This window comes from Lynx canadensis, chromosome C1 (genome assembly GCF_007474595.2).
Source record: "Lynx canadensis isolate LIC74 chromosome C1, mLynCan4.pri.v2, whole genome shotgun sequence".
Classification (NCBI taxonomy): domain Eukaryota; kingdom Metazoa; phylum Chordata; class Mammalia; order Carnivora; family Felidae; genus Lynx; species Lynx canadensis.
The window spans coordinates 19895123-19906906 of NC_044310.1; the positions used below are offsets into that span (position 1 = coordinate 19895123).

General features: G+C 49.9%; 1 protein-coding gene across 1 annotated transcript; it reads right to left on the bottom strand.

Moving 5' to 3' along the window:
* Positions 1 to 295: 295 nt before the first annotated feature.
* Positions 296 to 11770, bottom strand: GPN2 (GPN-loop GTPase 2). The gene is made up of 5 exons (XM_030323598.2): positions 11209 to 11770; positions 10475 to 10631; positions 8019 to 8179; positions 6883 to 7013; positions 296 to 2928 (listed from the first exon to the last, which is right to left on the bottom strand). Exons 1-5 carry the CDS (start codon positions 11617 to 11619, stop codon positions 2856 to 2858), a joined length of 933 nt encoding a protein of 310 aa, XP_030179458.1. The 5' UTR covers positions 11620 to 11770; the 3' UTR covers positions 296 to 2855.
* Positions 11771 to 11784: the final 14 nt, after the last annotated feature.

Genomic DNA, 11784 nt, shown 5'->3' on the forward strand with positions numbered 1-11784 from the left:
GAGTCCTCACTTCAAAGCCAGGAAATGCATATATCCTAATGTCAGTGGTTAGCAGAGAAGACCGGGAAGGTCCCTTCTAAGGCACTCAGAGATGGTTTCCTCCCTCCAGGAGTTGTTCATGATTGCCAAGTGAGGTCTGGAAGTGAGAAGAGCACTTTCAGACAGTGTCTGTGAGAGGCAAAGTGCCACTTTTCTGGAAGGCATTTTGGCAATATGAATCCAGAACCTGGGAAGTATCAGCTGTTTCATCTCTAGGATCTCTCCAGAAGTTAAAAATCAGAGGCTCAGACAAAGATTTGAGTATGAAAATATAATCGCGGCACAATTCACAACAGCAAACAATTGGTAATGACTTAGGCTAACCATGGGAGTCTGGACAGGTAAACAATGTCATAGCCTTACCATGGAATATTATGTAGACATTAAAAAGGTCTCTCTATTTTTAACTGGATGAAATAAGTGTTGACTAGAAAACGCAGGTTACAGAGCAAGTATAACATATTCCACTCGTACAAATGCTCCAGCTACCCCCCTCCATGTATAGAAAAGACTGAGAAACACAAAATATATTTATACATTTGAATATAAAACTTATTGCAGATTACAAAGATTTTTTATTATTTATATGTTATGGGATCATGGGTGACTTATTTTCTTTTCATTTTCCAACTCCTCCCCACCATGGCAGGGGAACAGAAAATCATTTTGCCATCAGTAGGTGAACAGAGCTACATTTCCTGGAGGAGGAAATACCCTTGCTGTCACTCCAAGGCCTGAAAATTAACTGTGGGATGACTTCCGCCTTTCTCCACTCCGTGACTGCAGAGGATAAATGCTCAGAGTGCTTGGATGCAAGGCCATAAAGTTCAAATGGCACCTTCCTTCCAGCTGGTTTGCTTTGGTAAGTGCCAGGGTGATGGGGCAAGCAGCAGAACCCCTGACCACAGCTACTGGTCCTACGTTCCAAAACAGGATCCACCCTCACACCCTACCTGATGAGGGATTTGTCCAGCAACCTGGGCGTCAGGGTTCCTGGGCTCCGGGCCCCACAAGTGACTCACAGGCATCCCCAGGCTGCGCCTCGTGGCCTCAGTTTCCCTGGCTTGCTGTTGATCCTCCCTACCTACTGTAGGGTGTTAATAGGGGTACGGTGCTTTGAACTTCTCAGATGAAAGAGGCTGGGGAAGCAGCACCTAGTAATTACCCCCCATTCGGCCAGGCGTGGGAGCAGAGGTCGGCTGCTTTCATACTCTCCCAGCTAGAGGAGCCTCCTCACAGCCCCTCACTCTTCTGCCTTCTGCTCTGACTCCTCCAATTGGGAAGCAAAGCTCCGTCACCCCCGTCTCAATGCCACTTCGGAACAGATTTTCCTAAGCTGAATTCTCCAACTGCCCAAACCCCCAGTGACCTATCTTCCCCTTGATTTATGATTCAGGAATACTCTACAGGTGTTTAAATTCTTCCCCCTGATTGGCCACAAATCCTGTGGGAGAAGGGCCGTGACTTTTCACCATTAAGAAGTCGGCAAAGGGGCGCCTGGGTGGCTAAGTTTGTCAAGAGTCCGACTCTAGATTTCGGCTCAGGTCATGAATTCACAGTTCATGAGTCTGAGCCCCACATCAGGCTCTCTGTGCTGGCAGTGTGAAGCCTGTTGGGAATCTCTCTCCCTCTCTCTGGCCCTCTCCACATGCTCTCTTTCCCTTTCAAAGTAAACAAATAAACAAGAAAAGAAAAGAAAGAAAAAAGAAAAAAGAAAAGAAAAGAAAGGAAAGGAAAAGAAAGGAAAAGAAAAGAAAAGAAAAGAAAAGAAAAGAAAAGAAAGAAAGAAAGAAAGAAAGAAAGAAAGAAAGAAAGAAAGAAAGAAAAGAAGTCAGCAAAGTGGACAATGAGACAGCCAGGCTGAGCCAAGTTCAAACTCATCTGTTTCCTCACTGTAAAATGGGGCTTCCTAATATTCCATCTTGTCTAGATCTCCGGGAATGGCTGTGAGAGCCACATGAGAACCATGTGTGTGGAAGCACTTTGTAAAAGGCCGAGCCCTTCTCACATGTTAACAGGACCAAGTGTCTGCAAATGAGACTTCTGGCACAGTTGCCATCGGTCCCCTGCTGCCTCCGGGCTGTGACTGCTAAGCCTGGACTGCCACCTATTGGTTGAAAATATGAATTACACTCAACCAGTTGCAGGAAGAACCAAAGGAAGCAAACCCCATTATTTCCAACCTCAAGCCACACTCCTTGTGAGGTCATGCTGTATACTTAATATTTTTCTTCAAACAACTCACTTTTTGCAATTTCAAAGTAAACTTTTAATGACGAGTATAAATGGAAAACTAGTTGACCCTTGCCCCAAAGGAATAAAACCATAAAATAAATACCATGAAAACAAAACACTCAGATCTGCTAGGGAGCATCACCTGTGGAAACTGAGGCACCGGACTCACTGCTACAACTGCGAATTTACAAAACCGCACCACCGGAGACTGAGTGTCAGTTCTAGCACAGTCCTGTGCTTGGACGGGAATGACGTCCTGTATGAAGACATAGGCCTCTTCTAAGGGAAGGTCCCATTCCCTTGTTCTGCCCCAACTCTCTGGACCTAGACGGTTGAGGAAAGCTTGGAGGTCACAAAGAGTAGAAAGTAAACTCTTGTGTTTGTAGCACATCCCATCGTAGCCCGACTGGGGCCGGTGCTGAATTCCTGGCAACAGCAACCACTGAGCGTGCGGTGAGTGCTCTGCCTGGTTGGGGAGACTGCTCTCGATCTGAGGCGGCAGGGCTGTCCGTGGTCATTGGCGGCTGCCACTTTCTCCAATGCTGGGTTCTGCTTCTTGCTCTGCAGGGCCCAGCTCGCTGCTACAGCTGCATGGTTTCCTGCTCCACTGACTGGTCTGAGGATGCCAGGTACTTCTCCTGGACGCCCAGGGTGCTGAGGGAGGGTGTGTCAAGGATGCTGGCACAGGCAAGGGTGGGGAACTGGTCTGGGCAGGATCCGACCTCTACTGATGCCGGCGCGATAGCCACGTCTGGCGGATTCTGCTCCCACCCCTCTCCCTTTCTCACCGTTATAGCTCCAGGCAATAGGCACCCACTGGGTCTGAGAGGCCCCTCAAAACACCCAGACCCCAGCCCCTGGGTGGCTCAGTCGGTTGAGCGTCCGACTTCGCTTCAGGTCATAATCTCACAGTTCGTGGGTTCAAGCCCCACGTCGGGCTCTGTGCTGTCAGCAAAGAGCCCACTTCGGGTCCTCTGTCCCCTTCCCTCTGCCCCTCCCCTACCTCTGCACATGATTGCTCTTTCTCAAAAATACACAAACATTAAACAAACAATCCAGACCCAAATGCTTCTGTATTCGCCTCTTCCCCACATTGCTGAGGATCAAAGGACCAGACGGCACTAACCCTGCAGCTGTGTTAGGTCACGTGCTCTGGAGCCAGACCACTGGGGGTTTAAATCCTGAGTTTGCCACATCCTTTTTTCTCGTCTGTAAGATAGAGTTGTGAGGCTCAAAGAAGACAATACAAAGTGCCTACTGTGGCACCTAGTACACAGCAGGTGCTAAGTGTTTCCGACTTCTCTTCTGCCACGGGAGGGAACTCAGGGGAGCTCAAAGATAACAACTAACTTCTGCTTGCGCTATCCGGTGCCTTCTACCTCTCTCTTTCTACCTCTCTGGGACAGCAGGGACATGGAGTGGGAAGGATGCCAATCAGACTCACGGAGGAAAAGACTGTGATACTGCTGAGTGAGCCCCGTGAGGCTGGCCGGCCTGAGGTCTGGGTGTGGGTCTGAGGAGGAGATGGCAGTTGGACACGGAAGGATGGCCACCGTGGCTGTTCTACTAGGTGACTCCAGTGAGGTTCACCTAGTAGAAACTAGGTTCCACAACCAGGGAGACGGAGGTTTGAACTGTCCTTCCAGCACATCCTGGGAGAAGGACCTTGGACCTGTCACTCTCACAGCCCCAACTGCTTCACCTATACGAAGCGACTGAAGGGCGCCTGGGTGGCTCAGCGTCCGACTCTTGGTTTCAGCTCAGCTCATGATCTCACGGTTCTTGAGTTCGAGCCCTGCATCAGTCTCTGCACTGACAGTCCAGATACCTGGGATACTCTCTCTCTCAAAATAAATGAACTTGAGAAAAAAAAAAAAGAAGGGACCGAATGAGGATTAAATGAGATTTTTCCAGTAGAGTATGTAGTTCACTAAATGATGTTCAGGGTACGGACTTTCTTTCTCATCTCTTAGGGATCCATCCACCAAAATCCACGGCACCCCTACTCAAGCAGACTCTGAACCTGTGCCCCTTCCCCCTCTCTTTTTCTCAAGAAATAATGCCTTGTTCCTGTGCAAGTCGCCCTGAGAATCACTCAGGATGAGTGGAGTCCATCTTGCTTGACATGAAATAACCTCAAACTTGCATTTGGACTCCACCTGGAGTCCACATTCCTGAGCAGGGCACATGGAACCCTGCATCTATTTGACCATCTGTCTGGCCCTATCACTGCTCTTCAGCCAAAGCCCCGTCCTGCCCACTAGTCGTGCTATTCTACTTGCAACTCCCCAGACGTGCCTTGACCTTGAACCGCCATGCCTTTGTATATACTACTCTCTTTGCTTTGAATTCCCTTTCCCTCTTAATCAGCCTGGTTAACCCTCACTTTAAGATAACACAATTCCAGCACCACTGCCTTGGTGAAGCTTCCTTGACCCACACGCTCCTCAGGAGAGCTGACGTTTCCCTTCTTTATACCAATCCTTAGTTTTCTTTTTATAAAAATATTTATTTATTTTGAGTGCACTCTGAGCATGCTGGGGCAGGGACAAAGGGAGAGGGGGCGAGAGAATCCTAAGCAGGCTGTGTGCTGGCAGCACAGAGCCTGATGCGGGACTCGATCCCATGAATCGTGAGACCATGACCTGAGCTGAAATCAAGAGGCAGACGCTCAATTGACTGAGCCACCCAGGTGCCCCAATCCTTAACTGTCTTAGATGTGGAATGAAGTTGAACCTTATGAGGATTAGGGTAGGGGGCAGAATCTAAAATCAGCACAAATAGGGGCGCCTGGGTGGCGCAGTCAGTTAAGGGTCCCAACTCTCAATTTCAGCTCAGGTGATATCTTATGGTTCAAGATATCGAACTGAGCTTGGAGCCTGCTTGGGATTTTCTCTCTCTCCTCTCTCTCTCTGCCCCTGCCCCCACTCTCTCTCTCTCTCTCAAAATAAATAAACGCAAAAAAATTTTTTTAATAAAAAATAAAAATAGGGGCGCCTGGGTGGCGCAGTCGGTTAAGCGTCCGACTTCAGCCAGGTCACGATCTCGCGGTCTGTGAGTTCGAGCCCCGCGTCGGGCTCTGGGCTGATGGCTCAGAGCCTGGAGCCTGTTTCCGATTCTGTGTCTCCTTCTCTCTCTGCCCCTCCCCCGTTCATGCTCTGTCTCTCTCTGTCCCAAAAATAAATAAACGTTGAAAAAAAAATTTTTTTTTAAATAAATAAATAAATAAATAAATAAAATCAGCACAAATGCATACGGTTAAAAATACCTTTGAAAATCCCTTAAATCATCTATCAAAAAGTGTACCGTTTTACAAACAGAACCTTACATAACACGTACGGATGCATAAAGCAATGCACAGCGTACAAAAAAATTCAGGACTACTGAAACTGTCCCTTCACGTTTTTGCTGAGCACCTGCAGTTGAACTTGCCGACATTAACTGCAAGTGTGAGGTAGCAGCTCAACCCCTTCAGTGAGCACTGCGCGCTCTACCGCCATCATTTTATTTACAACCTGTCTGGTTCCCTGCGAGCTTGGTTTCCCACGTGTGGAAGGGCCGGACACAGATCAGAAGGTACTGGCTGGAATGATCTTCCTCCATACCAAGGGCTCTCGAGCCCCCCTGGTGTCCGGCATGCTGTGTAAGTGTCAAATGTCTGAAACCATCCTAGTGGGCCTGCGCTTCCCTGTCCTGCCTCACTCGCGGCCTCGGTGACGTGCGGGACACCTGCACGTGACCTTAGCTCCATCCCACTGGCCATCGAATCCAGCTCCAGTTCCGGAGGTCTAGCTGACAGCTCTGGCTGTCGCACGGTCCCCTCAAACACAGCACATCTGCCAGCGTCCATCCCTCCCATCCAGGTGATAAGCCTGTCCTCTTCCCTTCCTTCTCTTGCCTCAGTGACCAACAGAACTGCCCACGCGTACCGCTGTATTAGCCAGAAACCTGGGAATCTAACTTCTGCTCCACCTCCATCTATTCCCATAACCACCCAGTCACCAACGCTGGTAGCCCACCTCCTTTTATCCACTCTGTACCCTTCTTTCCGTTCTTACTACTAACGTTTCATCTCTTTCCATCTACAGACTGTAAACGCTCTTGCGCCTCCGCTCACATCCCTTAAACGCAATTTCTGCACTCGGAGGGCTTTTAAATAACGTACACCTGGCCATGTCACACCCTGCACAACCAGGCTATGCTGGTTCCCACCGCCCACCCACAAGCGGAAGTCCACACGCCTCAGCAGGGCATGCCAGCCCCCCACCGTCAGCCCTGCCTACTACCCCTGCACCCCTACACCCCCCTTTCCCTTTCACAGTCAGGACAAGAAGCAAACTGAACCCCTTGCATCTCTCCCAAACGACCAATGCCTTTTCATTTCTTTGCATCCGTATTTGCTGCTCCTTCTGATCAGTATCCTCCTTTGTCCTCAGGTACAACCAACACTGAAGCCATCTAAGGGACCAGCCTTTGCACCCGAGAGACAGTCACCAAGGAGCCCAACTGGTCAGCAAGAGATCAGTCATCTACAAGGGGAGATGTGGCCACTCCTGAGCCTCATGTCTCCCCCTTGGCCGTGGCCTAGAGGCTAGAGAGCAAGGATACGTGGAGAAATGGAAATCAGCTCCCACTGCAGCGGACATCATGGCCTCCAGGCTTCGCTGCTCTTGGACCCCGAAGCAGTAGCCATTGGCTTTATCCACAGCCTGTAGGACCCGCTGGACACTCTCCTTGTCCTGGGTGGGGAGGAGAGAAACAGCCTTGTGAGTAAAACAGAGGTATGTGGAACTGAGGACATTTCAAAGTGCCCGCAGCCTCCAAACATCCCTTTCAACCTTGCCTCATGCAGCTTCTGTGCCTGGAGTAGTTCCACTTGTCCCCAGAGGCCTGGCTACATCCCATCTCTCCTGACCACCAACCCACCCAAATCAGAACAGATAAGCTCCTCTATGCACACCCAAAGTCCCCTGGGTCTATCCTACAGCTCTGATTAGAGCTTACTTTTGACAAGTTATTAACTCCTCTGCCTCCCCTATTTGACTGTGTGCCCCATGAGGTCAGGGACTTTTCTGTGGAGGTATCCTCAGTGCCTGGCACAGTACTTAGCTCACTTAGGCACCCAATAAATCTGCATATAATCTACTTGCTCATTCACATAAAAGTAATAAGACCAGTCCATACATCACATGATGGGAAGAAAAGATCAAAATAATGCACGTACAAGTCCTTAGCATAATGCCTAGTACAGAAAGCCTTCAGTAAGTGGTAATTGTTATGATTAATATTGTGGAGTTCACTTTCTCATTTCAGAGGAGAAAAGCATGGCATTAAACAGGGAAGAGATAAGTTTGCTCAAGTCCATGCACAGGGGTTGGGTACTACCTTGCAAAGTCAACACATAGTTGCCCATCCTAAATGAGGTCGAGAGACCTATCTTAAGCTTTGGTCAAGTCCCTTGATGGTGACTTTCTGATATCACCCATTTTCACACGGATGAGGGAACATGTGTGGAGAAAACCCAGCAAAACAGAATAGACGGGGCCAAAGTTTGGTCTATTCTCTTTATTGGAATCCTGCCCATGACAGCCACTGGTCCTAAAACCAAGAGGACTGAATGATAGTTGGACCCAGGACAAAGACCACTGTTTGGGCCTTCCGAGCCTCCTGTACCCTTGCTTGGTGAAGTTCCAGGCACTGTCAGAGCCTACAGGCAAGGGAAGAGGCCTCTTAGTTCCTAGTACCTGAATGTTGAGAGGGATGAAGGAGACCAGACTGTAGTCTTCAATGAGCTGCACCAGTTTCTCATTGAGCTGACGGTAGTGGCGGAAGAAAGGGTCAGAAGCCAGGTGGTCGAGCAGGTAGGAGAGGTCCAGGACCTCCGTGTAGTAGTCCAGGTTGAAGGCTAAGGAGAGAAACTGGTGTTCAGGAGCAATTGGCATCAGGCTAAAAGACCCAAAGACAGGAACCACATTTCCTTTCCTTCTTCCTTTTGTCTTTATTCCCTCATTCATTCATTCAACAAATATTTGTTGAGGCAGTGAAATGAAGTTACTAAGAAAAAAATATTTGCTTTTACCCATTGGTTCTGCCACGTAGTAGCTATACAGGACTGCTGTGAGGACTAAATGCTATTAAATCCCAATGTCTGGTACAGAGAAGCACTTGCTCAATGGTAACAAATAACGGTATCAAATGTGTGCCAAGAACAGCGCTTGGTCCGTGCCACATGGAACTCACAGTCAGGTAGTAGCCCCAGGACCCAGCACACGCACTATAAGGATTGTAGCAAGGTGCCTCTTGGATAAATCACTTTCCCTTCTGGGCCAGTTCCTTCTTAATGTAAAATGAGGACATCAGACTAGATGACTCGGAGTTCTATGAATACAAACTTCCTCTAAGAAAAGGAAACTGGGCCTCCTTGCACTGTCCATTTCTGCCAAAAAACTCAAGTCAGTTGGGCTACTCTATTGGTCTGGCCCACAGTGAGCTAATGCAATCAGGCTGTTGGAGACTGATTGACCCACTCCCTGCATTCTGGCTACTGTGTTCTAATCAGAAACTGACATTCCTCTGCCTGCAAGGAATAATGTCCTGGGCATTCCAACAAACTTCTTGGATTGCCTGATAGGTACATTTCTCCCCAGGAATTAAGCAGTTTGAGCCAGGTGCATGTGGGTTTAGATTTCATCTCAGCTAACACATCAGCTGTGTGATTGACCTTGGGCTATTCATGTAATGTCTCTGGGCCTCAATGGCCTCATCTGGTTTGCACAACAGTCTTTTGTAAGGATGACTGGTCAGAGTCAGAGCTAGAAAGGTCAGGGATGACCATGTAGCCATCTGGGGCCATGAAGGGCGAGGAGAGGGGCTCAGGAAGACTGCAAATCTGGGCATTGATAAAATAGGGCTTCTGGGCTTAACAAGAGATGGACCAGGACTCTGAGCTGAGGTAGCCCCTCCAAGGTGCTGACATCCCTCCATGTCCTGACTGAGAGCCAGTAGGCCTCCCTGGACAATGCCCTGACACTTTGTGACCCCATGATCCCAACAACCTTTCTTCCTGTTCCCTGCTGGTCATTTCAGTTTTTGTTCTCTAGGTTCCTTTGTGCCTGGAGATGCTATTTAGGGAGCTGATGCTCCCAGCTCAGGAGAGCACTTATTGTGCAGGAAAAAAATGCTGGCTATGAGGCCCCTAGGCAACTCTCCTGCCTTGTGCCAGCCTGCTTCTCCCTCAATCTTTCCCACCCTGACAAAGGTGCCTCTATTTGTCCACTGGCTCAGTTGGAAACCTGACAGCTAGCCTTAAAAAAAAAAAAATTATTTACTTATTTATTTTTAGACAGAGCATATGTGAGTAGGGAAGATGGGCAGAGGGAAAGAGAAAATCCCAAGCAGGCTCCATGCTCAGGGCGGAGCCTGATGAAGGGCTCCATCCCATGACCCCGGGATCGTGACCTGAGCCGAAATCAAGAGTCGGACACTTAACCAACTGAGCCACCCAGGCACCCCTGAAGTCATCCTTAATTCCTCAGTCTCCACATCCAACCCACCAAGAGACGCTGTTTCTTGAGTAAGTTCTGGATCGATCCATTTCTCTCCATTCCCACCACCACTGCTTAGGCTGCTGCAAAAAACCTCCTCAACATCTCTGTTTGCATTCTTGCTCATTCTCATTCGTTCTCCACAAAACAGCCATAATGATGTTCTTAATTCGTGCTACTTCCTTGCCTAATATTCATCACTGGCTTTCCCCAGTGTTTCAACAGTACAGGTTCTAGCCCTGGCCCCCCTCTCTGACCTCATTTCCTACCACCCTTCCCCTACTGCTACCTCAACTACTCTGGGCTTCCTCCCCTCCCCCCACTTTTTCTTTAAACACAAAAAAACTCCTTCCCTAAGGGCCTTTCCTCCTACTGGTCCCTCTGCCTAGAACAGTTCAGCCTTGGCTGGCTCCTTCTCACCATTCAGATCTCATCCTCAAATAGCGCTGCTCATTCAACTCACTCCCAACCATTCACTTTAATTCCTTTGCAGTGTACATATCCCCATCTATAGCTCTCTTGTCCCCCAAATCCAGAACAATATCTAGCATACAGAGTGTGCACAAAATAAATAGGAGTCAGGACCTGGAGGCAGCTCCCTGCAGCTGAGATGTTTCATTCCCTACTCCTTGGCTGCCCAGAACAGGAGCTCTCACCCAACTTCCCATAGTGCTCAATGAGGTCCATCTTGGAGAGCAGGTTGACATGGGGCAGCTCCACATGTAGCATCGTGGCCAGAGAAGTACACAGTACCGAAATGAACTTGGCCGGGTCTGTGCAGTAATGAGAATCCACCAGGTGGACAGCAGTCAGCTGGAAGGAGAGGAAGAGACGGGGTGAGTGGCCTGGGAAGGCAGGAAACATCGGGGCCTATGTCTTTCTCAAGAGACTGAGGACTTCTGAGGACAGAGTACAAGCCTTCCCCATTAGTTTCCTCCTGCTTCTGCTCCATTCTAATAGCCACACTCATTTCCTTCTGCCAGGAGATATGGGGCATTATTCCTTACAAGATGCCTTGCACCAAGTCTCCCGGTGGGCAACTAGTTCCATTCTGACTACATCTGACTCTATTTCATTTACTTTTGCCCACCAAGTCACAACAGCAATCACCATGCCACTGTCTACATAACCCTTTCCATACTTCTAACAACCCCAAATTGGGTGCTAGTACATCCATTGTGCAGATGAGAAAACTGAGGTTCAGAGAGAGAAACTGACTTACCCAGGACCACACAGCGAGTCAGTGGCAGAGCCTGAATTCGAACTCACACCAGTTTTACTCCAAAGCGACTCGGCCCCTACCTCGCTGTGTGACATGGGGGCGTGGCATCTGTCCTCCCTGTCTCAGTTCCTCCATCTGCAAAAGAAGCCTGCTCGACCCAAGACGCACCCTGAGGTCCCAATGCGCCATCTGGGAGAAGATGCTACGCAGAGCGCCGTGGTGCGTGCAGAGCTCCACCTGGCCTGGGCAGTCGAAGAGGAAGTAGTGGCCGCGTAGGGGATCTAGCTTGGCACGCAGCCAGTCCAGGTTGGCCTCCAGGTACTCCATGCAGTACAGCAGGCCGCCGTTGGGCCCCAGCCGCAGCGCGTCCATCACGTCGCCTAGCCCCACCAGCTCGCCCACGTCCACAGCGCACTCGTACGGCAGCCCCTCGTTGGCCGGGTCCAGGTTCACCACCGCCACGCGCCGGCCCAGCGCGCGCAGGAACTCACTCATGCCCAGGCAGTATGTGGTCTTCCCCGAACCAGGCGGGCCGATCACCGCCTGCCCAAAGGCCGTGGTCGGGGCGGCCCCCGCCATAGGCTGCACGCAGCCCCGTGCGGAGCAGGTAGTTCGGCTGAGACACAAGCCGAAGGCTACGGGATCCCCGACGTACACTTCGGCCCCGGGGTAGCCGAAGGAGGAACCGCACACACCCGCGCAGTGTAAGGGGACCAGCGCCCGACTTCCGGACGACGTCGGAAA

Bases quoted from the DNA above. Each gene is read 5' to 3' on its own strand.
- GPN2 (XM_030323598.2), bottom strand. From the start codon at position 11,619: ATGGCGGGGGCCGCCCCGACCACGGCCTTTGGGCAGGCGGTGATCGGC. The intron at 10,632-11,208 runs GTGCGTCTTGGG...CTCTCCTTCCAG, and splicing joins TGGCGCATTGGGACCTCAGG to CTGACTGCTGTCCACCTGGT. The intron at 2,929-6,882 runs GTATCCTTGCTC...ACCCTCCCTCAG, and splicing joins GCTGATTTCCATTTCTCCAC to CACCCTGGGCGTCCAGGAGA.